This window comes from Piliocolobus tephrosceles, chromosome 18, assembly GCF_002776525.5.
Source record: "Piliocolobus tephrosceles isolate RC106 chromosome 18, ASM277652v3, whole genome shotgun sequence".
NCBI classification, from domain to species: Eukaryota; Metazoa; Chordata; class Mammalia; order Primates; family Cercopithecidae; genus Piliocolobus; species Piliocolobus tephrosceles.
This window is the reverse complement of record NC_045451.1, coordinates 481,832-508,202: the sequence shown is the minus strand read 5'-3', so window position 1 is coordinate 508,202 and position 26,371 is coordinate 481,832. Positions and strand designations below refer to the sequence as shown.

At 52.0% G+C, this 26,371-nt stretch overlaps 1 protein-coding gene across 4 annotated transcripts in view; it reads left to right on the top strand.

Annotated features, from left to right (window-relative positions):
* Positions 1-26,371, top strand: part of CTDP1 (CTD phosphatase subunit 1) — a 71,751-nt gene that overhangs the window by 10,656 nt on the left and 34,724 nt on the right. For 3 of the 4 annotated variants that reach the window (XM_023224801.1, XM_023224798.1, XM_023224800.2), the window contains exons 2-8: positions 4,417-4,500; positions 5,230-5,323; positions 7,101-7,229; positions 13,245-13,395; positions 19,911-20,001; positions 22,427-22,593; positions 23,678-24,727. In XM_023224801.1, coding sequence (XP_023080569.1) covers positions 4,460-4,500; positions 5,230-5,323; positions 7,101-7,229; positions 13,245-13,395; positions 19,911-20,001; positions 22,427-22,593; positions 23,678-24,727 — 1,723 coding nt within the window. In that variant the 5' untranslated portion in view covers positions 4,417-4,459. The remainder of the gene's footprint in view (positions 1-4,416; positions 4,501-5,229; positions 5,324-7,100; positions 7,230-13,244; positions 13,396-19,910; positions 20,002-22,426; positions 22,594-23,677; positions 24,728-26,371) is intronic. The other variant, XM_023224799.1, reaches the window with a different exon arrangement.

The window sequence follows — 26,371 nt, the reverse complement described above, 5'->3', positions numbered from 1 at the left end:
GGGTGGACTGAGGCTGGGGGAAGAGTGGACAGCTCCCAGGGTGGACTCAGGGTGGGGAAGAGTGGACAGCTCCCAGGGTGGACTGAGGCTGGGAGAAGAGTGGACAGCTCCCAGGGTGGACTGAGGCTGGGGGAAGAGTGGACAGCTCCCAGGGTGGACTGAGGCTGGGGGGAGAGTAAACAGTTCCCAGGCAGGACTCAGGCTGTGGGAAGAGTGGACAGCTTCCCAGGCAGGACTCGTGCTAGGGAACAGTGGACAGCTCCCAGGATGGACTGGAAGTAGGCGAAGAGTGAACAGCTCCCAGGGTGGACTCGGGGTGGGGAACAGTGGAGAAAACCTTTGCAGAACCCACTCTGCAGGCGTTTGGCAGCCTTTTATCCGTTCGTGTGAAGCCCCACTGGCTGGAAGGTGCCCCCCCCGCCCCACGGAGTTTGCTGGACACCTTGGTTGGTTGTCGGTTGGTCATGACTTTGAGTCTTTCTAGACTCCTGTGTTCCATGTGTTTATAGTGTATGCCTGATAAGTTCTGAAGTCAGGTAGTAAAAGTTCTCTGTTATTTTTCAAAATTGAGATTCCAGGTTTCCTGAATTTCCATGTAAATTTCAGAACCAACTTGTCAATTTCTACAAAAAAACAACACTTATTTATTGGTTAAGCTAGAGACACCCCAGATCTTTCTTCATGCTAACATGTTTAGGAGAGATTGGCAAAATCCTCCTAGACCATATTTGAGGATTCCTGAAAAAAATATTTCCCAAGCCGTAGTTTTAGTTTAAAAATGAGCAAAGCAAATAAATACAAACTGCCCGTTAGCTGTGCACATGAAGGAGAGGTCACAGCAGGAGGCAGCAGTGTCCTCGCCCTGTACGTGCTTCCTCCTTGCTGAATGAGCTGGTTTATGCTGTGTCTTTAACACCTGCAGCCAGCATTGCCAGGGGCACACACAGACTGAGCCGGAAGTCGTCAGGTTACAGAGACCCGCAAATCTTCAGACCTGAGCTGCACCTGCAGCCTTGGGGCAGGAGCTTCGGGTGCTGCCGCGGTCTCCTTTCCCTCTCTTCACCTTGCAGGGGGTAGAACAAGGAGCCCACCGCGAGCTGGTGTCCTGCGTGGGGCAGAGGGTGGAGCGAGGAGCCCGCCGCGAGCTGGTGTTGTACGTGGGACAGAGGGTAGAGTGAGTAGCCCGCAGCTAGTGTCCTGCGTGGGGCAGGAACTGTGCAGGGTTTCCTTGCAGAAGGCTGATGGCAAAATGATGTCAGCTGGAGACCAGGGAAGCTTGTTAGAGGGGCTGGGGTTCCCAAGTCGGGTTGCTGCTAGGACTGGAGGAGCAGTGCCTAGGGGAAGGATGTGGGGCCATTGGGAGGATTGGGTTTAGGTGTTGGTGGTGGGGCCGCAGAGCCCTGTGGGTGGACAAAAACAGCTCAGCCGGGGAGTCGGCGGTGGGGGTTGGAGGATGCCAGGCACCAGGGAGGAGCCTGGATGTGGAGGTCCCGAGTGCAGCTGTGATGGCGGTGGGGACACAGACTCCTGGGCGGAGATGGCCCCCGCAGCCTCAGCAAGCAGGGAGCAGGTGTCCCTGAGGCCTGTGAAGCCTGGTAGTGTCTTTGACCAGGTGCGGTGGCTGGGAGGGAGGATGGTCCAGTGTGCGGTTTGTGCATTCTTTTTCTTATTTTTCTTTTCTTTTTTTTTCAGAGGTTGGGTTTTTTATGTTAAGTCTGCTCATTTGGGCATTTTAGGGCAGAACTCTAATCATTCATTGTAAAGTACTTTGATAAAATTAAAGAAATCATACTTGTCCCTTAGAAAGTTTAACACACCTTTTCAAACAAGGTATCACTATTTTGTTGTCTGGTTTAAGAAAAAACCTCATGGCCGGGCGCGGTGGCTCAAGCCTGTAATCCCAGCACTTTGGGAGGCCGAGATGGGCGGATCACGAGGTCAGGAGATCGAGACCATCCTGGCTAACACGGTGAAACCCCGTCTCTACTAAAAAAATACAAAAAACTAGCCGGGCGAGGTGGCGGGCGCCTGTAGTCCCAGCTACACAGGAGGCTGAGACAGGAGAATGGCGTGAACCTGGGAGGCAGAGCTTGCAGTGAGCTGAGATCCGGCCACTGCACTCCAGCCCGGGCGGCAGAGCGAGACTCCGTCTCAAAAAAAATAAAAAAAAAAGAAAAAACCTCATAAGGGCTGAGTCTCCTTTATCCAAACTGCTTGGGAACAGAGAAGTGTTTTGGATTTCCGGATTTTTTTTTGGATTTTGGAATATTTGCATATATATGTAAGGAGATGTCTTGGAGATGGGACCCGAGTCCAAGCGCAGAATCCCTTTTGTTGCATATGCACTGTATACACACAGCCTGAAGGTAATTTTACACAACACTTCTAATAGTTTCATGCATGAACAAAGCTTTGCCTGCTGCCCTTCCCATGGAGTCAGGGGTGGAGTTTCCCGTGTGCTGTCGCGTCCATGCTCAGGAGGTCTCATATTTGGGTTGGGAAAGCCCAACCTGAGTGTAAAAATTTAGATTCTTCTAACCAATAAGTAGTAGTTTTTTAAACTACTTCTGAGAATTGTGGATTTACAGAATAGATTTCTCGACAGAGTTCTCCTTGTGATTTTTTTTCTTTGTTTTTTGAGACGGAGTCTCACTCTGTGGCCCAGGCTGGAGTGCAGTGGCGCAATCTCAGCTCACTGCAAACTCCGCCTCCTGGGTTCACGCCATTCTCCCGCCTCAGCCTTCTGAGTAGCTGGGACTACAGGTGCCGCCATCACACCCAGCTAATTTTTTTTTTTTTTGTATTTTTAGTACAGACGGGGTTTCACCGTGTTAACCAGGATGGTCTCGATCTCCTGACTTCATGATCCCCCTGCCTCGGCCTCCCAAAGTGCTGGGATTACAGGCATGAGCCACCACGCCCGGCCTGTGATTTTTTTTAAATGACTCTCTCTTTCCTCTTGTTTCTTCTGATTCTGACTTAGGTGTGTCTGGTTTTCCTCCTGGGGGGCCGGTGGGAGGCTCTGTGTGAGCTTGTGGGGGCCGGGAAGTGTCATGGGTCCTGGGGTTGGTGAGGGCAGAGGAGGTGCCGGGGCAGGGCCACCTTGTCTCGCTCTCCTCGTAGGGTCAGGATCAGGGTTCCAGGACCCGGAGGAGCTCAGATTCTTGATGGTCACTGGCAGCCCACTCCATCCCCGAGGGCATAGAGCCCCGTACCACACCGTGTGGTGTCACCTCAGCACAGTGTCTCCCGGGTGATCTGCATACGCCCATCCTCCTCCCCAGGAGGAACTCCCTTCTGCTTCCCTCCAGGCTGCAGATCCGACCCTTCCGAGTCTCCCTTCCGCTCCCTCCAGACTGCAGACCTGCCCCTCCGAGTCTCCCTCCAGGATGCAGGCTGCAGACACGCCCCTCCGAGTCTCCCAGCGCAGCCCACCATGGCACAGTGGTCATGGAGGATGTAGCTCCGCCTCGTTCCCACCTGCGGCCTGATCCTGGTGTCCTCTCGATGACATGGCTGGGCGTCTCGGTGGGCCATGGGGCATCCGGCCTGGAAAGGTCCCGTTGACAGATGCAGCTTGGGTGGCTGCCTCATGTGTGTTCGCGGGGCACGGTGTTCAGAGCAGCCCAGCTGGGAGGGGGTGTGGGGTTGCAAGTACCTGGGGCGGGTGCTGAGTGTTGGACAGCCTCATGTCTGTGGGTGGAGCAGCCCGGCTGCGACAGAAGTGTGGGGCTGTGAGCACCTAGGGGTGGGCGCTGAGTGCTGACTGGCCTCATGTGTGCGGGGAAGGGTGGTCGGAGCAGCCCAGCTGGGGCGGGAGTGTGGGGCCGCGGGCACCTGGGACCGGCGCTGAGAGCTGGGCGGCTTCTGGTCTCGTGGCCTTCAGATTTCAGCACTTCTTCCATGGTTTCTGCCAGATGACCACTGTTTGGACAAATGAAACAGTTTGTGTTTATATAAAACCAGAATATTACAGTAGTTTTGTTAGGAAGACGTAGTTGCGTCAGCTCTCTGTAGACTGGGAATGATGTAAAAGTTTTAGATTTTATAAGTTCTGTATCACAAATGTTAGAGGATCGCATATAAATGTGTATTTTGAGACAACTTTTACGTTCTCCGCAAGTCTCCTCTTTGAACCAAACATCATTAGTGTTTTCAGCTGTTCCGCGGGTGGCACGGGGTGGTGAGGCGTGGTGGCATGTCGTTTCTCGCGTGTCGTTTTCGTGAGAGAGACCTACAGGTGGAAAGTTGTCTGATAGACAAAGAAATGCCCTCAAGGGCGAGGCCACCTGCTTACAAAGTTATGCAAGAGTTGGTGTAGTATTGGCACGAAAACTTAGATTTTAAAATTCGTACTGGAGGGTTCTTATGATAAACCAAGAGATTTTAAAGTGTTCTTCCCTTCGTGTTTTGTAGAGCGGTTCTGGTGAAATTGGAAGGATGCAGCCACCCGGTTGTCATGAAAGGCCTGTGTGCTGAATGTGGCCAAGACCTCACCCAGTAAGTATCCAGAAAAGTGAGATCTGCCTGCTGGGGCTCGAGGTGGTGGCCTCCCGGGAGGCCGAGAAGCTGTGCGAGGGACCCAGTGAGGCCCTTGGTTTCCCAGCGGCAGATGCAGACGCCTCCCTTGGGCCCCACGCGAGTCCCACTCAGTGGGTTTCCTTAGGAGGCGGTCCTTCCTGCTCTGCCGTCACCCCAGCCTCGTGCCATTCTCAATTGTGGTAGTGGGGGTGCTGGAGGGCTGAGACCTGTCTGTTTTCTCCTGACTGTGAAGATGCAGATCGCTGAGTATCTGGAGCAGCACCTCGCTCAGGACAGCCTGGCTGGTCCCCCCCGAGCGCCCCCATGCTGGGGGCTGCTTTACCTCTAATGCCAAGTGGTTTCTTGGATTTATCACTTGGGCAGTGGGAGGTGCGGCAGCTACTTTTTCTGCATTTTCATGGTTGAGGGCCTGTTTCTGTGTCTGTGTGACTTTGCAGTTTGTTTTCATGAAGAACTGTGGCTCCGTGTGTTCATGAGTGTGGCCATGAGCTCAGTATTTCCACCAGTTTTCCTGTCTGTCTTTAAACAGTGGAGAACGTTTCCACAGTTGCCAACAGAACCAAGTTCTGTGCTCAGATAGCAGCATGTGTCCATTAAAGATCAGCTGGAATCCCATCACTTAGAGCCAGTGTGCATCTGTGCTCAGGGACTCCGCGGAAAGTGCTGACCCTGTCCTTGCACTCACAGGTTGCAGAGTAAGAACGGGAGGCAGCAGGTGCCACTGTCCACGGCGACCGTGTCCATGGTGCACAGCGTGCCGGAGTTGATGGTGAGCTCCGAGGTGAGCTGGGCGTCGGCGACTGCGTGTCGGGGAAGCGTGGTGCTCTGAGGAGGGCGGCTGCGGGAGGAGGGCGGCTTGTGGGAGGAGGGCGGCTGCAGAAGCACTGATGTGTGGTTGTCTTCGTTGTTACTAAAACAACCCCTCGTCACACAGATGACTTACGGGGCTGCTGCCTTCCTGAAACGGGGACGGCTGCCCTTGGTTCTCCACAGACAAGTCCGCCTGCAAAAGCGACTCGGGGCCCTGAGGCTGCATGACCTGCGTGTTCCGCAGCTGTGAACAGCCAGGCTCAGCCTGGGTTCCCTCGAGCCAAGTCCTAACTGGGGAGGGATGTGACAGCTGCTTGTGGAGCTCAGGAGGTGGCCACGCTGCCAAGGCGTGTGCCAGATGAGCCGGGAGGGCGAAGCGTCTATTGGGGCAGATGATGGCAAGGAGTCGGTGGCCAGGGTCGGGCGAGGGGGCAGTGGTAGCACTTTGTTGGCTACAGGAGTGGCTGCTGCTGGTACCAGTGGGAAGCTGGCTCGGGAGAGTGGGCACACGCAGGGGTGGGTTGGGGGATCCCAGGGCTGTTTGCCTTGTGCTGACAGGAGAGCCCACGGCGGGTACGTGGGGTGGAGAGAAGCAACAGGTGTTCGTGTGCCCAGTTAAGAGTGATTTGGGTTTTTATCTTCGAGTGTCTACGCCTCCTGTGTATTTCAGGAGTTGCTGGGGCTCTGTGGGTCAGCAGCTCCGGGCACCTCCTGTGCTTGAGGCAGGCGCCGTCTCCCCAACCTCACTTCACCCCGTGGGTGAAAATGCTCTGGGAGCCGAGAAAAACTAGTTTGTGATCTTACAGACTTGCAGGGCTGCACAATTTTGTGAATAGGTAAAACACTTTGCAGTGTTATGATTTTGGTAAATGCGTGCTTTTAAATGATGGACACCATTTCAGTCTGTCTTTTTATGGGAAAACAAAATGCCAGATACAGGATTCTGGGTTTTCTGAGTTACCAAACTTTAAACGAACGTAAAATGTGTGTGCGTAGACCAAAGCCGGCAAGTCTGGGGGTGAAGGGAGGAGGAAGTACCCCTCATCTTTCCGGCACCTGCCGGCCCCTCTGTGCATTTCCCTTCAGGGACGGGCATGGGAGGAGGTACCCCCTGAGCGGGACGAGGATTTTGTTGTGAGGAGTGAGGGGCAGTTACAGTGAGAAAGGCAGCGTGGTGCGTCCTAGCACGTCACGTCCTGTGTCCCACGCTGGGACCCCAATGCCTGGGTGACTGGGCGCTTGTTAGCACCGCTCTGGGCCCCGTGTGGAGGGACACCCTGATGCCTGTCGCCAGGCCCCCAGGTCTCTTCGAGGGACAGGAATAGGCTGAACGTGGGAGGTTCTGAGCACGTGGCCCCTGCCGGTCTCTGCTGCCCAGCTTGGGCCACCCGGCATCTCCCTTCTCCCAGCCGGCTGACTTGGTTTCTTCGTTAATTTTGCAGCTCACCTTTATTGAGTGCTCCATACCATTGAATTGGCTTTGATAGAAACAACTAGTTTCTCTTCCCCTCTGTTTTCGTTGGCTCATGTATTTAACTGAATTATAAAATCGTGGTCACAAGCAAGGTTGCCGTGACCCAGTTGGTGACCCGGCCCTGTCTCTCGGCCTGTAGGGTGCAGGCCGTGGGAAATGCCGGGGGCTGGAGAGGGACGCATTTATTTTGTTTCCTGTTTCTTGATAAACTGGAGTTTTTACCTTGGATGCAAACATACTGACTTTGTCATTTCTTGTTTCTGTTTAATTGTAGCAAGCGGAGAAGCTGGGAAGAGAAGACCAGCAGCGACTGCATCGGAACCGGAAGCTGGTGCTCATGGTGGATCTGGACCAGACGCTGATCCACACAACTGAGCAGCACTGTCAGCAGATGTCGAATAAAGTGAGTGCGGCCGGCACCCCGGGTCCTGGAGCCGCGGGTCCTAGAACTTTGATTCAAAAGTGTGTTACCTTGTTTTTTAGATGATTTCCCAGAGGTCAGCCTGGATTTTGAAAGCAGACTCTGTTGTTCTGGGTGTGGGCTGTGTGTCTGCTGGGCTGTTGGGTAGCATCTGCAGCCCTGGGCAGACATCTTGGTGCCCACTGTGTCTCGCACTTCCTGCTGTTTGTGCGGGAGCCCTTTGTGTGCCCGCCCGGAAGGCTGTCGGAGAGGGCGGAAGCGTTCTGAGCCTGTGAGGATGGTGCAGTGGATAGTGCAAGACGTGTCCTGAGAGTGCTGGTCTTGGTGGGGAGGACGTTGGTGTTGGATGCCTTTGTGTCGCTGGGATGTCAAGGGCAGGTGGTGGACACCTGGGTTTGTGCTTGGGAGAACGGGGTGGAGGAAGAGGCTGGGAGGTGGTCAGCGTGCATTCTCCAGAGGAAATACAGGGAGAAATGAAGGATAAGGGCAGAACCCTGTTTGATGCACACAGAACCCTTCCTGCGCCTCAGCTGTGTCCTCAGGATGGAGCCAGAGAAACTGAATTTCTAGACCAAAGGCTCTTTATATCTGTGCCAAGAGGCTTGCCCAGAGGCTTGTGTCAGCCTAGACGGTCGCCAGCAGGGAGGCCCTCACCAACACTGAGTTGTTTTTTAAATGTTTGCTGTTAAACAGATAGTATGTGGACTCTGGCGTTAGATTTGGGAGTTCAGGGGCCAGTTCTGACCTTTCCAGTTCCTAAAGATTTCTGGGGATCTTGCAGGTCCCGATAGCAGACGCCCAGCAGGCCGGAGGGTGCGCCGCAGAGCCAGGTGCCCTCCACTGCCGAGTGGTGGGGCGTGGCACCAACAGCTGGGACAGATTGATGACAGTTACACCTAGGTCAAATTTGTGGCAAGCTTCGTCTGAAAGAAGTTTGGTTAAGTTTGGCCTAGTACGTCAGTCTGGTGGCGAGTGCGCTGCACAGATCCCCCAGGTGGCACACTCTCCCGTTCTAGGCTATTTGCAGAATGGAGAGAATCGAGTAACTGCCGTGCTGCACAGGAGTTTCCTTTAGGGCCGGAATTCAGGCCTCACCCACAAAACAGCTTCTGTTTTCGGCTGTGTTAGTCATTTGTGTGTATCATGGCATCTTATACAGCAATATATTCTTCTGTGCAGTATAAACTGTGACTAGATATTTTCAGATTGCTTCATTCATATCCACTACTCTACTCACTAAGGTTTTTTTAATGCCTATTTTCTGACAAGCTAGGTATTTTGAAGAATCTAAGGACTTTATGAAAATACATTCTGCACACATACACCTTTGTGAGTTGTTGTGACTGTTCCCTGCTTTTATTGTGCCTGGGAAGTTGGGCATTGAGTGAGTTTTATAGGCACAGCTCATTTTATGGTGCTTCACGGATGCTGTGTGTTCACAGAGAGGAGGCTCGGGGCAGCCCAGCGAGCACGGCTGTGGGTGTCATTCTCCAGCAGCATGTGTGCCGTGCTCTGGAAATTCCCGTGTGCTTCAGACTCCTCGGTAGTGTTCTGCTGTTACAGGGACCTGTAGTCAGTGATCTTTGAGGTCACTGTTGTCTTAGTTGCTTCATTAGTGTTCTGTCTGCTCTAGGGGATTGTGATCTGCGATCTTTGAGGTCACTGTTGTCATTGTTTTGGGGTGCCATGAAGCACGCCCACATAAGACAGCAGACGTAATGGGTAGATGTGTGTGTCCTAACTGCTCCTCCAACCAGCCATTACCTGTCTCTGTCCTGGTGCTGAGGCCTCCCTATTCCCTGAGGCACAACCGTATTGAAATTAGGCCAAAGTAATAACTCTACAGTGACCTGTAGGTGTTCAAGTGAGAGGAAGGCTCACCAGTCTCTCACTTTAAATTAAAAGGTAGACGTGATTATGCTTAGTGAGGGAGGCACGCTGAAAGGCAGGAAAGGCTGCAAGCTGGGCCTCTTGCACTCAACAGCCAAGGTGTGAATGCAAAGAAAAAGTTACTGAAGCAAACTGAAACTACTACTTCGGTGAGCACACAAATGATAAGACAGTGAAACAGCCTTATTGTTGAGAAGGAGAAGGTTGTAGTGATCTCAGTAGAAGATCAAACCAGCCTCAACATTACCTTAAGCCAAAGCCTAATCCAGAACAAGGCCCCAACTGTCTTCAATTCTGTGAAGGCTGAGAGGGGTGAGGAAGCCACAGAAGAAAAGCTGGAAACCAGCACGGGTTGGTTCATGAGGTTGAAGGAAAGAAGCCGTCTCAGTAACATAAAAGTGAAGGTGAAGCAGCAGGTGCTGATGGAGAAACTGCAGTAAGTTCCCCCAGGAGATTGAGCTGAGGTCATTGATGAAGCTAAACACACTAAACAACAGATTTTCAGTGCAGACAAAACAGCCTTCTATTGGAAGAAGATGCCGTCTAGGACTTTCATAGCTGGAGAGGAGAAGTCAGTGCCTGGCTTCAAAGGACAGGCTGACTCTCTCGTTGGAGACTGACTAATGCAGCTGCTGACTTTAAGTTGAAGCCAGTGCCCAGGTGCCTTTCTGAAAATCCCAGGGCCCTTAAGAATGGGGCTAAATCTCCTCTGCCTGTGTTCCATCCATGGAACAGCAAAGCCTGGATGACAGCACCTGTGTTCACAGCGTGGTTTACCGACCATTCTAAGCTCACTCTTGAGACCTATTGCTCAGAAAGAGATTCTTTTCAGAAATATTCCTGCTCATCAACCATGCACCTGGTTACCCGAGAGCTCTGATGGAGACATACAGGAGAAGAATGTTTTCATGCCTACTGACACCGCATCCACCCTGCAACCTAGGGCTCAAGAAATGATTTCAACCTTCGAGTCTTACTATTTAAGAACTACATCTTCTAAGGCTGGAGCTGCCTTAGAGGGCAATTCCTCTGATGAGTCTGGGAAAATCAAACAGAAAATCCTTCTGGAAAGGATTCACCGTTGTGAGTGCCCCCAGGAACATTTGTGATTCACGGGAGGAGGTCAGAGTACAGCATCAACCAGGAGTTCAGAAGATGGTGATTCCAACCCTCAGTTCGGAAGATGTTGGTTCTCACCTTCATGGATGACTTCCAGGGTGTCAGGACCTCAGCGGAGGAAGGCGCTGCAGGCGTGGTGGAAATAGTGAGGGAATTAGGAGTGGAGCCTGAAGATGACTGAATTCTGGCAACCTCAGGATGAAACTTGAACAGATGAGGAGTTGCTTCTTACAGATGAGCAAAGAAAGTTTCTTGAAATAGAATCTGCTCCTGGAGAAGATGCTGTGAACGTTGTTGAAATGACAACAAAGGATTTGGAAGATTCCATCAACTTAGTTGATAAACCAGTGTCAGGGTCTACGACGATCGCCCCTCATTTTGAAACAGGTTCTCCTGTGGGTGAAATGCTGTCAAACAGCCTTGCATGCTACAGAGAGACCTTTTGTGAAAGGAAGAGTTGGTTGATGGGACAAACTTCATTGTCATCTTATTTCGAGAAACCGTCACAGCCACCCCCAGCCTTCAGTGAACTCCCTCTGATCGGTCCGCAGCGTCAGCATCAGGTGAGACCGTACACCAGCCAAAAGAATGTGACGTGCTGAAGGCTCAGATGTTGTTAGCATTTTTTAATAATAAAATTATTTTCATTTTTTTATTTTTTGAGACGGAGTCTCGCTCTGTTGCCCAGGCTGGAGTGCAGTGGCACGATCTCTATGTCGTGCGGCCTCCACCTCCCGGGTTCAAGCCATTCTTGTGCTTCAGCCTCCCGAGTAGCTGGGACTACAGGTGTGTACCACCACAGCCAGCTAATTTTTATATTTTTAATAGAGATAGGGTTGCGCCATATTGGCCAGGCTGGTCTCGAACTCCAGACCTCAAGTGATCCGCCTGCCTCAGCCTCCGAAAGTGCTGGGATTACAGGCATTGAGCCACCGTGCCCAGCCATTTTTAATAATGAAGTATTTTTAAATTAAGCTAGGTACATTGTTCTTTTAGACATAATGCTATTGCACATTTAATAAGCTACAGTAGAGTGTCAGCATGGATTATAGTCACTGGGAAACCAAAAAATTCATGTGATTCTCAGTATCTCCAGGATAGGCCTGCTGAAGACAGTTGGAGTCTGGTTATGATGTGGCTGTTTCTCAGTTGTGTGGTCTGGAAGGCGACAATGTCCTGATGTAGTGGGGAAGCATGAACTGACTGTCCTCTGCCTCCTCAGTAGTGTTAGTGTACCCCACTCGACATCCAGAGGAGACCCTGAGGCTGGTGCCTGGCCTTACTCCTGGCCCCCTGAAAGCAATTTCGGGGGTCAGAAGTGGTGCTGGCCACACCTCCCAAAGCCTGGACGCTGCTGGACTTTTTACTGTTGAGTAATAGGAAAGTTGTTACTAGAACGTCTCACTCCTAAATCTTTAACAGAGTACCTTCTTCATGAGGGTCGTAATTAACTTAGAGCTAGAAAAACCTAACTGGGAAAGTTGTTACTGAAACTCTTCACTCGTAGATCTTCAACAGAGTAGCTTCTTCCCGAGGGTCCTAACTAATGTAGAGCTGGAAAAATGTAACTGAGCTTAATTAAAGCCATTAAGAGTAAATATTTTACTGAGAACTTAACAGGGTTAAAAGGATCAAAGTTTAACTTCCTGAGGAAAGCAGTCTTGTTTGCGTGTCGATCATATGTAAGCGAGTGAGTCGGTGTTGCTCATTTCATCTGTCTACTAAATACGATTTAGAATACTTTCAGCTTTTGTGTTGTATGTGTAAATGAAATAAACCGTATCTGAAAATCACCCGTGCGTTTCACCAGGTTACTTGGGAGTGTTGATTTCCTTTATTGAGTAGCTCAGGAAAGCACTGTGAGCACGTGATGTGGGAGGCGGTCTGTTCAGAGCACCTGCGGTGGCATTGCTGTGTAACATGTCAGCATTTGAAGAAACAAAGGCAGAAGTGACATCGGTGGTTATCTCGTAGTTAGCATAGGTTGTTACTGTTGGCGTGGTTATCGGGGTGGTTATCCTAGGCGGTCATTGCAGGTAGGTAGTTATCATGAGTAGTGAGGGTAGCTGTCATCGGTGGTTATGTGGTTATCATAGGTGGTGACTGTTGGCTGGTTATCAGGGACGGGTTGTTGCAGGTAGGTAGCTAGTGAGTGTAGCTATCATCGGTGGTTATCATGTAGTTATCGTAGGCTGTTATTGTTAACGTGATTACCCAGGGCGGTGATCTTGAACAGTTGTTGCAGGTAGGTGGTTATCCTAGTAATCATGGGCAGTCGTTAATCACACGCATCGAGGGCATTCCCACAGCTGAGAAGGCCGCACTTGCTCAGTCATACCGCGTGCATGGAAAGTACTTACACAGTGGGTATTAAATGCCACGGGTAGCGCCTTGCATCAGTTAGGGTCACGTCCTTATTTGGAGGGACAGGTGGACATGCAACCTCTGCCCCACCTGGAGGGGCGTGTACACACTGTCCCCTGTCCCACGCGGAGGGGTGTGTGCACACACGCCTGTGTCCCATGTGGAGGGGCGTGTATACATGTTCTGTGTTCCACGCCCATGTGGAGGGGTGTGTACACACACGTCCTCTGTCCGTGTGGAGGGGCACGTACACACACACATGTCCTCTGTCGCATGTGGAGGGGTGTGTACACACACATGTCCTCTGTCCATGAGGAGGGGCGTGTACACACACATGTCCTCTGTCCCATGTAGAGGGGCATATACACACGTCCTCTGTCCGTGTGGAGAGGCGTGTACACACACACGTCCTCTGTCCCATGTGGAGAGGCAAGCATATGTGTGTCTTCAGGACGCCTGTCTTGGACACGTGTGTCTTCAGGACTCCTGTCTCGGGCACGTGTGTCTTCAGGACGCCTGTCTCGGACACGTGTCTTCAGGACGCCTGTCTCAGGCACACGGGTTGTGGGGGCTGCTGGGGCTTCTCAGACCTTTTCTCCTGACTGTTGCTGCCATTCTTTTCAGGGCATCTTTCACTTCCAGCTGGGCCGGGGGGAGCCCATGTTGCACACGCGCCTGCGTCCGCACTGCAAGGACTTCCTGGAGAAGATCGCCAAGCTGTACGAGCTGCACGTCTTCACCTTCGGCAGCCGGCTGTACGCACACACCATCGCAGGTCAGTCAGCCGCAACCGAAGGGGCCGTGTGAACAGTGGGTTTCTTTCCTGTTTCCGGTGATGGTTTCTTAAAGATGAAGAAAGAAAAGAAGCTCTCCTGCAACTCAGTTGTGGTCTTAGAGTTGGCTGTTGTGCGGGGGTTGTGAGGGGTAAGGGAATTCTGCCACCGGGGCCGGCGGGTGGGGCTGCAGCCGCCCTGGCCGGGTACTGGGTGGGCCAGTTTGAGAGTTTGTCAGGACGACGTGGGCACGTGGAACCTTATTCTGTGAGCTTACTCTGACAGACACCTTCTTAATCAGTTCACAGGGACGTCAGGCCAGGCTACTAGTGTGTGCTCGTGCTGGGTGCTCTGACCATCCCCTACCTACACGTGGGTACCCTTAGGATTTAGCGTTTGCTTCTGTCTCCCTGGGTGATAGCATGAGTGCCAGTCTGCACCAGCAGGATGAAGCAAGGGGACAGTGCCATGGGACAGTGACTGTCCCATGTGTGCGACGCGAGGGGACAATGCCACAGGATGGTGACCGTCTGTCCCACGTGGATGAAGCGAGGGGACGATGCCATGGGACGGTGACCATCTGTTCCACGTGGACAAAGCAAGAGGATGACACAGGACAGTGACTGTCCCATGTGGACAAAGCGAGGGGACGATGACGTGGGACGGTAACTGTTCCACGTGGACGAAGTGAGAGGATGACACAGGACAGTGACCGCCTGTCCCACGTGGACGAAACGAGGGGACGACGCAGGACAGTGCATGTCTGTCCCATGTGGAAAAAGCGAGGGGACGATGACATGGGACAGTGAACGTCTATTCCACGGGGACGAAGCGAGGGGACGACGCGGGATGGTGAATTTCTGTCCCACGTGGATGAAGCGAGGGGACAACGACGCAGGACAGTGCACGTCTGTCTCACATGGAAAAAGCGAGGAGACGATGACACGGAACGGTGACCGTCTGTTCCATGTGGATGAAGCGAGGGGACGACGACGCGGGACGGTGACCGCCTGTCCCACGTGGACAAAGCAAGGGGATGAGGCGGGACGGTGGATGTCTGTCCCATGTGGAAAAAGCGAGGGGATGATGACACGGGACAGTGAACGTCTATTCCACGTGGACGAAGCGAGGGGACGATGACGCAGGATGGTGACTGTCTGTCCCACGTGGACGTGGGCCCGAGTGGCAGTGTGGGTTCCTCCATGCCGGCTCCAGAGGTTTAGATTGAGCATTTTAAAATTCAAAGGTCTTTCCGGATTGGTCTTAGTCTTTTGTTGTTGGTGGGGAAATGAATTTTGAATCCTCCTTTAATATTTAGTGACTTTCTAGGAAATTTTGATCATGACCCTTAATTCCTCTTGTAATTGAAATTCGAAACATTCACATGTAACATTATGGCTGCTGCTGTATGGCTGCCTGAGATCGATGATGTGAAGACAAGTAATTATGCACAAGGGTGATACTGCTCACGTCCTCAAGCCAGTAAAGAAATAACCTGCTGGCCGGGCGCCATGGCTCACGCCTGTAATCCCAGCACTTTGGGAGGCCGAGGCAGGCAGATCACGAGGTCAGGAGATCAAGACTATCCTGGCTAACACGGTGAAACCCCGTTTCTACTAAAAATACAAAAAAGTAGCTGGGCATGTTGGCGGGCGCCTGTAGTCCCAGCTACTCGGGAGGCTGAGGCAGGAGAATGGCGTGAACCCGGGAGGCGGAGCTTGCAGTGAGCTGAGATCGCGCCACTGCACTCCAGCCTGGGCGACAGAGCAGACTCTGTCTCAAAAAAAAGAAAAAAGAAATAACGCCTGCTATGATTTGGGGTTTTACAGTCCCCAAGTCCATATGTTAAAACCCAGTCCCAAGGCGAGGATATCAGGAGGGGTGTGGAAGGCGGTGAGGTCATGAGGACTCCATCCTCATGAGTGGAATCAGGGCCCTTACCCACGCGGGTTCTGGGAGCTGCAGGAGGCGCAGCAAGCCAGTGCCCACTGACTTGCAGCCACGTCGCTGGCGCCTTGGTCAGATGCCTGCCTCCAGAACTGTGAGGAAGGGACGTCCGTTCCTGAGTCACTCATGCTACGGAGTTTCTTCAGAGCAGCCCAGGCCGACTAAGCTGCCTTAGTCGACTTCCACTATGTGGAAATAGACCCTCAAATCCCTGTGTGTGTTCCAGCCCTGGATTGTGCCTTCGCAGCCAGTACCAGGCACCTCCCAGGGGCCAACCCGTAAGTCACACACACCGCAGTGCCGGTGACGCCCATGCAGACCAGACGCCCGAGGGGGCGTCACGTTTGCAATAACAAATGTCAGGGAGAGACTAAAAACCAGAGAAGTCTTCCCCACGGTTGTCATATCCATGGCTGTCCCCATTCTCTGTTTTTTTGTGTGTGTGTAATTTTGCCCAAGTTTGTCTTAATATGTGCACAAGTTTATGTACTGTTCTTTTCACGTAAGATTTCGTCACCAAGAATTTATCCATCCCTTTGTTATAAATCTTCATCATTTTATGTGAGTTTTTCCCCCCTGTGGACTGGATCCTCTGGGTGAGTTCCTAAAACCCAGCTTATTCAGTGGGGGAGTGGTTCCTGACCCCAGGACTGTGAGGACCGCGCGCTGCGTGGCCTGCTCCCTGGGAGGTGACGCGTTTGCCTCCTGCCTCCCGCCTTCCACCTCCCACACAGGGTGCTCACCAGCGGGCACAGCCTGGCGACCTGCAAGTCTGATTCCTGAAGGCGGCAGGCAGTCCAGGATGCACCGGTGATTTTTTCTTCTTCTCTTGTCCCATCTTCCATCCATGTATCTAGTGCCCATGCAAATGTTTCTTATTTGGGGCATCCTTCTCCAGGTCTCTCAATTTAAAGTTGGGGTTATGTAGGTTGGCTGTTGCACACGTCTTGCTTATCCTTTTCTGAGGGACATCAACGTTTGTTGGTCAGAGTACACAAGCCCCAGTGAGGATGAGTATGTGGAAGGCTCAGGTCTGTTTAAATGCTTGGCTGGAGGGGATTTGGGCTAAAGGCAGAGGGGTCCCAGGTTTTAGCTGGGCCACACCCTTGCCGCCCCTCACACCGACAGGCAGGGCATGGGACGCTACAGTCTGATTCTACGTTCATGAGGCCTCGTGTGGTGAAAGATGAAGCAGGTGAAGAGAATGCCATGCTTCTTTATCAGCCTGAAAGCTGGAGGGAGCCTGGTAGCTGCTTGCAAATTCAGCAGAACGTCCATACTGACATCTGCAGGCCCCTGAGCCGCTTGGACGGCAGAGCACGGGAGCCTGCTGGTGGGCACGTGGCTGTGGAGGGCCTTGAGCGTGGGTTCTGCTGCAGGGAGACCCGCTAGGTTTGCTGAGCATCACCGGGCCCTGTGGCGCCTTCTGCATTTCAAGCTCTGCTTTCTACGGGAACGTCCAGTGTTCCAGTGTGTCCAAGGGATGTGGGCCGAAACCAGACGAAGACATCACAAGAAAACTGCAGACCAGTATCCCTGTGAACATGGATGCAGAGATTCTCAACAGAACACGGGCCCTCGAGCCCAGCAGTGCGGGAGGAGGACCGCGTCCAGGCTGCGGTTCAGGAAGGCCCAGCTTGGCTTTGTCGTGGCTGGTGGGATCTGTAGAGATGACCTGGGTCAGCTTTTCTACAAGTGAGAAAGTGAGGTCCGGACTGAAGCCTGAGGTGGCTGCCGAGCTTCCGCCTTTGATGCTTTTCATTTTGAAAGTGACCCTGTTGGTAGCATGTGTGCTTTCAGTATGACTAGGACAGAAATGTTAAGTGTTTGGGATGCGTGTCTTTTTTTTTTTTTATTTTTTTTTGAGATGGAGCCTCGCTCTGTCGCCCAGGCTGTAGTGCAGCGGCGCGATCTTGGCTCACTGCAAGCTCCGCCTCCCGGGTTCATGCCATTCTCCTGCCTCAGCCTCCAAGTAGCTGGGACTACAGGCGCCACCACCACGCCCGGATAATTTTTTGTATTTTTAGTAGAGACGGGGTTTCACGGTGTTAGCCAGGATGGTGTCGATCTCCTGACCTTGTGATCCGCCTGCCTCGGCCTCCCAAAGTGCTGGGATTACAGGCGTGAGCCACCGCGCCCGGCCCGGGATGCGTGTCTTTTATGTGATTGTAGAGACGCTAATAATTCTATTAACAGACTTCAGATTTAGCGACTTCATGGCCTCAGTGATCATCTAGAAGTTACGTGTCTTTATATAGTAAGAAACAATTGCGTTTATTTCTCCTTTAAGTCCAGGTATCTTTTTGTTACTGAAATACTAACAAACCAGTGATATCAAGGAAGGGAAAGCTCCTGGCAGTGCTGCATTTGAAATGTTTGGAGGTGGTGATGCTTCAGCCAGGAGGCAGGTTCATCTTCCCAGAAGATCTTACGGACCCCGGAGTGCATCGTGCGTAGTGCCACGGGGCTGCAGGGTAACTAAGGTGGTGCACAGAGCAGCTCTTCTGTTTTAACTGTAATGTGCATGTTTCAACCTGTATAGAAAGCAGCCAACATGTTTCTCGCGTTTGTGATCTCAGAGATGGTGGTACAGAGGCTGAGCCCAGTAGGGATGTGTGCAGGGAGTAGTTGATTAAAAGCCAGCGTGAAAACAATAGTGATTGTGTGGCGTGCAGTCAGGGCGCGTTCACATCCCAGAAGTGGACCCCGTGTCCACACGGAGAGGTGGAGCCAGGCGTTGTGCGGTGCGTTCAGATCTGGAAGTGGACCCTGGGTGCCATACAGGGGCGTGGAGCCAGGTGTTCTGGTGAGACTTAAGTCTTGAGAGAACGTGGGCTGCGTGGTTGGAGTTTGGGTTCACAGTGCTTCTGAGATGTCTAGTCTGCCTCCTTTGCTTCATGCAGAGCTAACGGTTATGCAGGGGACCTGTGTGCCATGATGAGACCACAGTCCCAGCTCTCGACTCTGGACTGGCTCACTCTTCTGCAATCTAGTCTCCGTTTTGTTCCATGGGACCTGCACGTGTCATGCCAGATAGAGGTTGTGTGTTAATGTGTTCAGTTTTTTAATAATTTCAGCCTCTTGGGAGGGTAATAATTGTGTTGTATTCATTCCTGTACCTTATATTCCTAGCAAAATTCCAAGCAGTGTTAAACTCAGGAAATGCTAAATGAACAAACACTCTGAAACACGTTATCTAGGTGCCATGGAATGCCTATCTCTTGAGGTGTGTCCAAATTTTTGGCTTCAGCCACTTGTATGATGAGTAGCTGAAACATTTCCTTGTGAGGCTTCATACTTACCATCGCTTTTTCTCTCCAGAATGTTTTAAATGGCCGGTGAAATTAAATTGGCATTGAACTTGATGCCTCCAACGTATTTTACCAGTAGAATAAATTACCTGAAAAGTCTGTTTTGTTTTTGTTAGTACCCCTACTTCCACAAACTGAAATACGTTTACTACATATTCTGTGGTTCTTGTAAATTAGCAAGAGATGACTTATTTTTAAATTATCTTTCTTTAAAATTATGGGCACTTCACTGTAAATTGAAGACTTTGCAAACTTAGGAGGATAACACAGTAGGCTAAAAGTTCAGAAGATAAATTTATAGATCAGGAAACCCAGAGCAGAGGTAGTACCAAGAAACCTCCGCCTGATTTCTCGATTGTGACGGTGGTGCCTCCTGAAGTGCAGAAGGGGTGTTTGCAGATAGCATGGTTTTGCCGTCTTTAAAGAGTCAAAGCAGAGCATCAAGCATGTAAAGCTCTTTAGAAACTTACTTTTAAAAAATTAAAGTAGACTTGTAATTAACAGATGTCATGTAAAGTACAAGAGTCAAATGTAGCCCAAGCAGATTCTTCGCTGTGGAAGCACCTTCTGCACGAGCTGGTCAGTGTGGTGTCGCGATATCCTTCCTTCCCAGTCTCCTCTGTCAGGCAGGCTTCCTCGATGTTGCCTAAATTACCAGCGTTAAAACGTGTGTAATAGTGAGAAGTAACTGACCTTTCTGTGTATTTCTACAACACAGCATGTGAGTTTGTGTGATTCTACTAAAGTAACTTGGGAGAAGCAAGCTTCCATGGTAACCTTTTCTCCACTAACCATTACAGATGAGAGCAGGGCTGCCCGCCCGGGGTTAGGAAAGACCGTATCTGAGGTGACGCAGAGTAGTTTCAGTTCAGCGTCCAGACTCCATCACGCGAAGAACCACATGCAGAGTGTTTTGAGATTGAACGGTGACTTACTTGTTTGACTTATGAAATGCCTTCCGTAATTGTCATGTCCATCTGGTTTAGACAGGCACTTCAGTAGGATGTTACAAATTTTCCATGTTAATAGAATTATCAACACTTAATACAGACATGATTTGTGTTTGACAAATAAGTTCACCGTAAGAGAAAAGAAGCCCTACATGAGCCCTGTCTTACACGAAAAGGGATGGAGTGTTTGGTGCCAATTCGTCATGTTTTGTGTTTGCCACTGTAAAATAACATTCAAGGCTTCACCACGCGCTGTGTGACCTAAACGTGTCTCAGGCATGTAATCTTTCTCCTGTTTTCTTTTCCAAGGCTTTTTAGACCCCGAGAAGAAGCTTTTTTCTCATCGAATATTATCCAGGGATGAATGCATTGACCCGTTTTCTAAAACGGGAAACCTTAGGTATGTACCTGGCCACGCTCCTCACAAAGACCTCTTGCTGTTCATTTCCCATTTCAAAAATCGCATCTTGAGATTTAGAGCAGTATTTCTTTTTCTGTTTCTTTTCTTTTTCTTTTTTTTTGGAGACGGAGTCTCGCTCTGTTACCCAGGCTGGAGTGCAGTGGTGTGATCTCAGCTCACTGCAAGCTCTGCCTCCCAGGTTCACGCCATTCTCCTGCCTCAGCCTCCTGACTTAGCAGGGACTACAGGTGCCCGCCACCTTGCCCAGCTAATTTTTTTTTTTTTTTGTATTTTTAGTACAGACGGGGTTTCACTGTGTTAGCCAGGGTGGTCTCTCTCTCCTGACCTCATGATCCTCCCACCTCAGCCTCCCAAAGTGCTGGGATTACAGGCGTGAGCCATCGCACCTGGCCTAGAGCAATATATCTGTATTGATGTTTTTTAGGAATTGAATGTCCCCTCTCCAGTTTTCCTTGGTAGCCTCAGAGTACTTAGAAAGTTCCTTTCTAACCTGTACTCCCACTGTCTCCCAGGTTGCCTGAGCCCCTGGTGCTTGTGCAGGGCCCCCAGTCCAGGCTCTGCCCCGTCCCAACAGCCCTTCCCTGAAACCACCCTCGAGCTGGGCTTTTGTGTCTGTGGAGGCGGGGACTGTCATCCTCTCAGCCCCATCTCTGTCACACGGCACCGATTCGAAGTCAGCCGCCGCCTGACGTTGTGCATCTGTTTGCTTAACCAACCCTGGCATATGTGATCATTCTAGTCCCTTTAGCTCCAGGTTTTCATTCCTATGCGAAGAGTTGTGGTTGGAGAGGCAGGAGGCAGGTGTGCGTCCTCACAGCAGGCCAGCTTTTGCCTCTGAGGATCCAGGGAGTGACCCGGGCTCCTGGGGAACTCAGGGACTGGACTTTTGGGCCCAGAACCCAGGAGGGCCGGCGTAGGGATGGGATGGCATCAGGGAGGTGGCAGCCAAAAGGACTCGAGTGGGCAGAGGAATGTTGATAACCCCACCCCACATACAAGTTCAGCAGCTCTGTGGGGCCCCTGGTTTAGGGGCAGTTCTTGACGTCAGCATCAGCATCTGAGGTTTATAGTTTTCTTAGGAGCTTGCTTGTGTTAATCCTGCTAATAGTTTATAAAATCCTAAGTCACATGACTTTTGCCCATCTTTTTGTTTTTTGCCATTTCTTCCTTTCCATGAGCTCCAGAGCCGCCTCCTGTCAGCTCCTCTGAGCCTTTTTGACAGGGCGGCCCCTCCCTGCCCTGCGTAGAGACGTTTTTATATCCCTCTATATTCTTTGACGTTTCTTGCCCACTCTGCACGAGGAGTTTCCCCATTTCCACCCGGAAGTCCGTCCCTGCTGGTGCAACGCATCAGGTGTGGCTTGTTCTCCCGAGAAGCCCTGGTGGTCGCAGCTTCAGCTTCAGCCGCTTCCTGGCTCACGGTGGCCGCCCACCTCCCAGTGCTTCGGTTTTTACGTTTAGGGAGTCCACGCAGACTGTGAGGCCTATGCAAGCTGATGTTAACTAAGAAGAGAATCTGAAAGTATTTACTTCAGAAACCTCCTTTTTGCTAGTTAGCGCCAGAGTGAGCAGATTAATCAGGGCAAAAGAGAATGAGAGGTGCTGTTAGTGATGAGTTAAGGGGAAAAGTCACCTGAAGGCAGAATGATAGGATTGAATGGGGACACGCCCAGGAAAGGCTGTAGTGGCGGGCACTGTGGTTTGCATGGAGGTAGCTGTAGGTCCACTTAGAAATTCTGCATCGGCAGTAAGTCTGGTTTTTGTTTTTTTGTTTTTGAGACGGTCTAACTCTGTTGCCCAGGCCTAAGTGCAGTAGTGTGGTCTCAGCTCCCCACAGCCTTGACTTCCTGGGCTCAAGCTATCCTCCCATTTCAGCCTTCTGAGTAGCTGGGTCTACAGGTGCACACCACCACACCTGGCTAACTTTTGTATTTTTTGTAGAGACAGGGTCTTACTGTGTTGCTCAGGCTGGTCTCAGACTCCGAGGCTCAAGCAGCCCTCCCAAAGCACTGGAATTCCAGGCATGAGCCACACAGCTCATCCCAGTCTATTTTCAGAGTCAGCAAATTCTGGCCTTTAGGCTACCCAGCCTGGTTTGTACATGAAGTTTTATTGGAACATGGCCACGCCCACGCGGTCAGAGTGGGGTTTCATCCCTGTGGCCCTTCATGCCTGAAGTAGTGACTCTGGCGCTTTAAGAAACAGTTTGCGAACTCCGGCTTGAAGGAGAATCAGAAGCAGTGGAGAAGATGTTACTGAGGTTTAAATGTGACCCAAACAGAAAGGGCTTCGGGGCGGTTGGTGTCAGTTTCTGATTAACGTGCTGTCTGCTGGTTACATGTGGGTTAGAATCTTAAACTCTTTTCATTATTATTTTGTGTGAATTATGCATTTTCACTTGTAGAAATCTCTTTCCTTGTGGAGACTCAATGGTTTGCATTATTGATGATCGAGAAGATGTCTGGAAGTTTGCCCCCAATCTGATAACTGTGAAGAAATACGTGTACTTCCAGGGCACAGGTGACATGAATGCGCCCGCTGGGTCCCGAGACTCTCAGACGAGAAAGAAAGGTGGGTAACCTCCTTCCCGATTCTCCAGGATTTACATTTCATATTGTTTAGTTCTTCTTATTTCTCATCTCTATTTTGACTGCTATAAATTCAAGATACGCTTTGTTTTTTTATTTGTGTTTCAGTAGAGGTTATTGGATTTATTTATATAGTACTGAAAAACAGGATAGTATGTCGTTTCGATTTGGGCTTTAAAAAAAATGGCCCTCACTTAAGCGTTTTCCCAGTTGAATAAAAACTAAAGGATGCTGTTGAACCTTACATGTGAATAACTCCTCTCATCCCAATTTTCCTTAAACGCACCCCTGGGCCTTGGGCCATGGCATTCTGCAGAGAGAGCGAATGTGGGGGCAGTGGCTGCAGGGAAGAACCGTTCCCAGACTGCAGTGTTCAGGCCCGGCGCGGGCTGGGGCCCCAGAGAGCAGTGTGGTTTAACCTGTCAGGCAGGCATGCAGCTGACGTCCACCCTATGAAAAGTTAAGTGTTTTTGACCTTTAGTTTTTAAAAATAGATATTTTGAGGCATATATTTACTGCTCTAGTCACTAAAATGGAACTTGGAGGTTAAAACCAGAGGAGGGTGGAACTGGGGTCATTCCTGTAGAAGGTAGAGACTTTCACCAGATGGGTGGGGTCAGCGTGGAGTTGCTGACTTCCTCCAGACCGGGGCTTGGGAAACTGGCCACGGGGGCGCCAGGTCTGCAGCCTGGAAACCTCCAGTCGTTCTTATAGATGGAGGATCCTTCCTCCCCCAGATCCAAAGCTTTTTGAGTGCCCACATGGTGCTTAAAGGAAGTACTCATTGGAGCATTTTGGATTTTTCAGATTTGGGATGTTCAAGTGGTAAGTTTAACGCAAATACTCCAAACTCAGAAAAACATTCAGTGTCCAAAACATCTGTGGTCCCATGCACTTCGAGTAAGGGGTGCTCACCCTGTCCGGCTCTTCACAGCAAGGTTGCCAAGGCCTGGTCTAGAGGGTGGCCGGAGTTCACAGCCATGAAGAAGGGTGCTGCTTTAACTTGGAACGTTGTTTAACGTTTAATGCTGAATCGTGGTAACTTTTCCTTTTGCATGCATATTTAGTAAATCATTCTTCTCGAGGCACCGAGATCTCAGAGCAAGCTCCACCCGTGAGAGAGCCCGAGGCGGGAATGCAGGCCCCTGGAGTGGAGCCCAGCAATGGCCTGGAGAAGCCAGCTCAAGAGCTGAACGGCAGTGAGGCCGCCGCCCCGCAGGACTCGCCCCGCCCCGGGAAACCGGACGAGAGGGACACCTGGCCCCCTGCCCAGGCCCCCACCAGCAGCGGAGAGCTGGCAGGCACTCCTGAGCCCCAAGGATCCTGTGCGCAGGGTGGCCGGGCAGCACCGGGACAGCGGCTTGCCCAGGGTGCCACGGGCACTGACCTGGACTTCGACTTATCCAGCGATAGCGAGAGCAGCAGTGAGTCCGAGGGCACGAAGTCTTCCTCCTCCACCTCTGACGGCGAAAGTGAGGGGAAGAGAAGCCGGCAGAAGCCGAAGGCCGCCCCAGAGGGAGCCGGGGCGCTGGCACAGGGCAGTTCCCTGGAGCCGGGGCGGCCTGCAGCACTGAGTCTCCCCGGAGAGGCCGAGCCCGGCACGCATGCCCCAGACAAGGGGCCCGAGCTGGGTGGGCAGGAGGAGGGCGAGCGGGACGGCCTCTGCGGCCTGGGCAATGGCTGTGCCGACAGGAAGGAGGCGGAGACGGAGTCACAGAACAGCGAGCTGTCGGGTGTTACCGCGGGCGAGTCCCTGGACCAGAGCGTGGAGGAGGAGGAGGAGGAGGAGGAGGAGGACACGGACGAGGATGACCACCTCATCTACCTGGAGGAGATCCTGGTGCGTGTGCACACCGACTACTACGCCAAGTACGACCGCTTCCTCAACAAGGAGATCGAGGAGGCACCAGACATCCGCAAGATCGTGCCGGAACTCAAGAGCAAGGTGCTGGCCGACGTGGCCATCATTTTCAGTGGGCTGCACCCGACAAACTTCCCGATAGAGAAGACGCGGGAGCATTACCACGCCACGGCGCTGGGAGCAAAGATCCTCACTCGGCTGGTGCTGAGCCCCGACGCCCCTGACAGGGCCACGCACCTGATCGCCGCGCGGGCTGGTGAGTGCTGCCTCCCTGTGCCCTGGGCATGGTCAGGCCCGCCGTCTCCTTGCAGGCACTCCTTAGAGCTGGCGTTGCTGTTGATCTCACATTCAATTTTTAGAAACGTTTCCCAGAATCACCGTCTTTTAAGAATAGCTCATGACGTTGGGTGAAATTCGAGTTCAGGCATGTTCATGCTTTCGGACGACAGTCATCGCACACACTGTTGGGTGGTGTGAGTTACTCATGTGCGGTGTAGAAAGTTCAGCCTTCTCCCTGGAGTAAGCCATGGCTGGATTAGAGAACAGAGAATCAGCGATGGGGTGTAGTGAAGAAACTCAAGGCAGGAACAGATGCGAGGCCCTCAGTTCGCAGGTGAAAGGTCAGTTCGCAGGTGAAAGGTTGACAAACCCTCTGAGTTAGAAAACTAAGTGCAGAGTTTCAGCTGAAACGTGCGTAGAAGGACACGTTGTGGCTGGGAGGGAGAGCGGAGGACAGGCCAGCTGTCTCCTGATGGTGAAACCTGTCCCAGACAGGGCCGGCTGCTCTGACATGTTGAAATGTCTGCCGAATAAAACAGAACCTTTCAGCGATAGGTGAATCTTGAAGGAAGACTTGCGCCCCAGTGCTTAAAAAACCCAAATATCTCATTATTCTAGTTATTCTGTGAAAATGTTCCCATAAGCACCTGGATTTTCCCCAAATGAAGATTGCCTGAATCACTTCAGGTCTGCTCCTCCAGTTGCGCTTCCTGTCCTGGCGGCGTTTCCTGAGAGGGTTTGTCAGTGCGTGGCCCCGCCTCCAGGGCTCAGGATAGCCTTGTGGGGTGCGCTCATCCCTGTCCACGCACGCTCCCTGACAGCAAGTGTGGTCTTATTTGAGGCCACGCCTCTAGTCCGTGTCACGTGGTGTTGGACATGCATGTGCTCAGTAAAGCATTTGAATCAAGGGTAAATGGAAGGTTCCATCTCAGTGTGAAGTAGCCAGGTGCTGGCTGCAGGGCAGAGGCAGGCTTTCCGTGGAGCCCAGCGAAACCCTTGATCCCAGGACAAAGCCAAGCCCTGGCCTCCCATGGGCAGTCAGGCCCTTCTCTCCTGAGCATGGGGCCGGGCCAGACCGGGGTCCTCCTGAGCCCCTGGGTGCCCATCTGCCCTGGCCCTTCTCTCGTGAGCATGGAGGTGGGCCAGGCTGGGGTCCTCCTTGGCCCCTCAGGTGCTCGTTTGCCCTGCCCTGTGTCTGCCCAGCTCCTGACCCTTCTTTCGCTTTCCTTCCTTCCCCCCGAATTGTGGTCACGTTTCTTTTTGCTTCTGTGTTTGTGGCCTCACTGTTGACGGGCCTTCCTGAACGCATGCTCACGTCACCGCTGTGCCCAGCTCCTCGTCTGAGATCCACCACTTCCCCCGTGGCTGCTTATCCCTGGCCTGGGAGATGGGAACCTGCAGTGGGCAGCCCTGGTGGGGTGCAGCCGAGTGAGGGCCCTGGGCTCTAGTGGGGTGCAGCCAGGTGAGGGCCTTGGTGGGATGCAGCTGGGTGAGGGTCCTGAGCCCTGGTGGTTATAGCCGGGTGAGGGCCCCGAGCCCTGGTGGGGTGCAGTTGGGTGAGGGCCCTGGTGGGATGCAGCCGGGTGAGGGCCCTGAGCCCTGGTGGGGTGTAGTCGGGTGA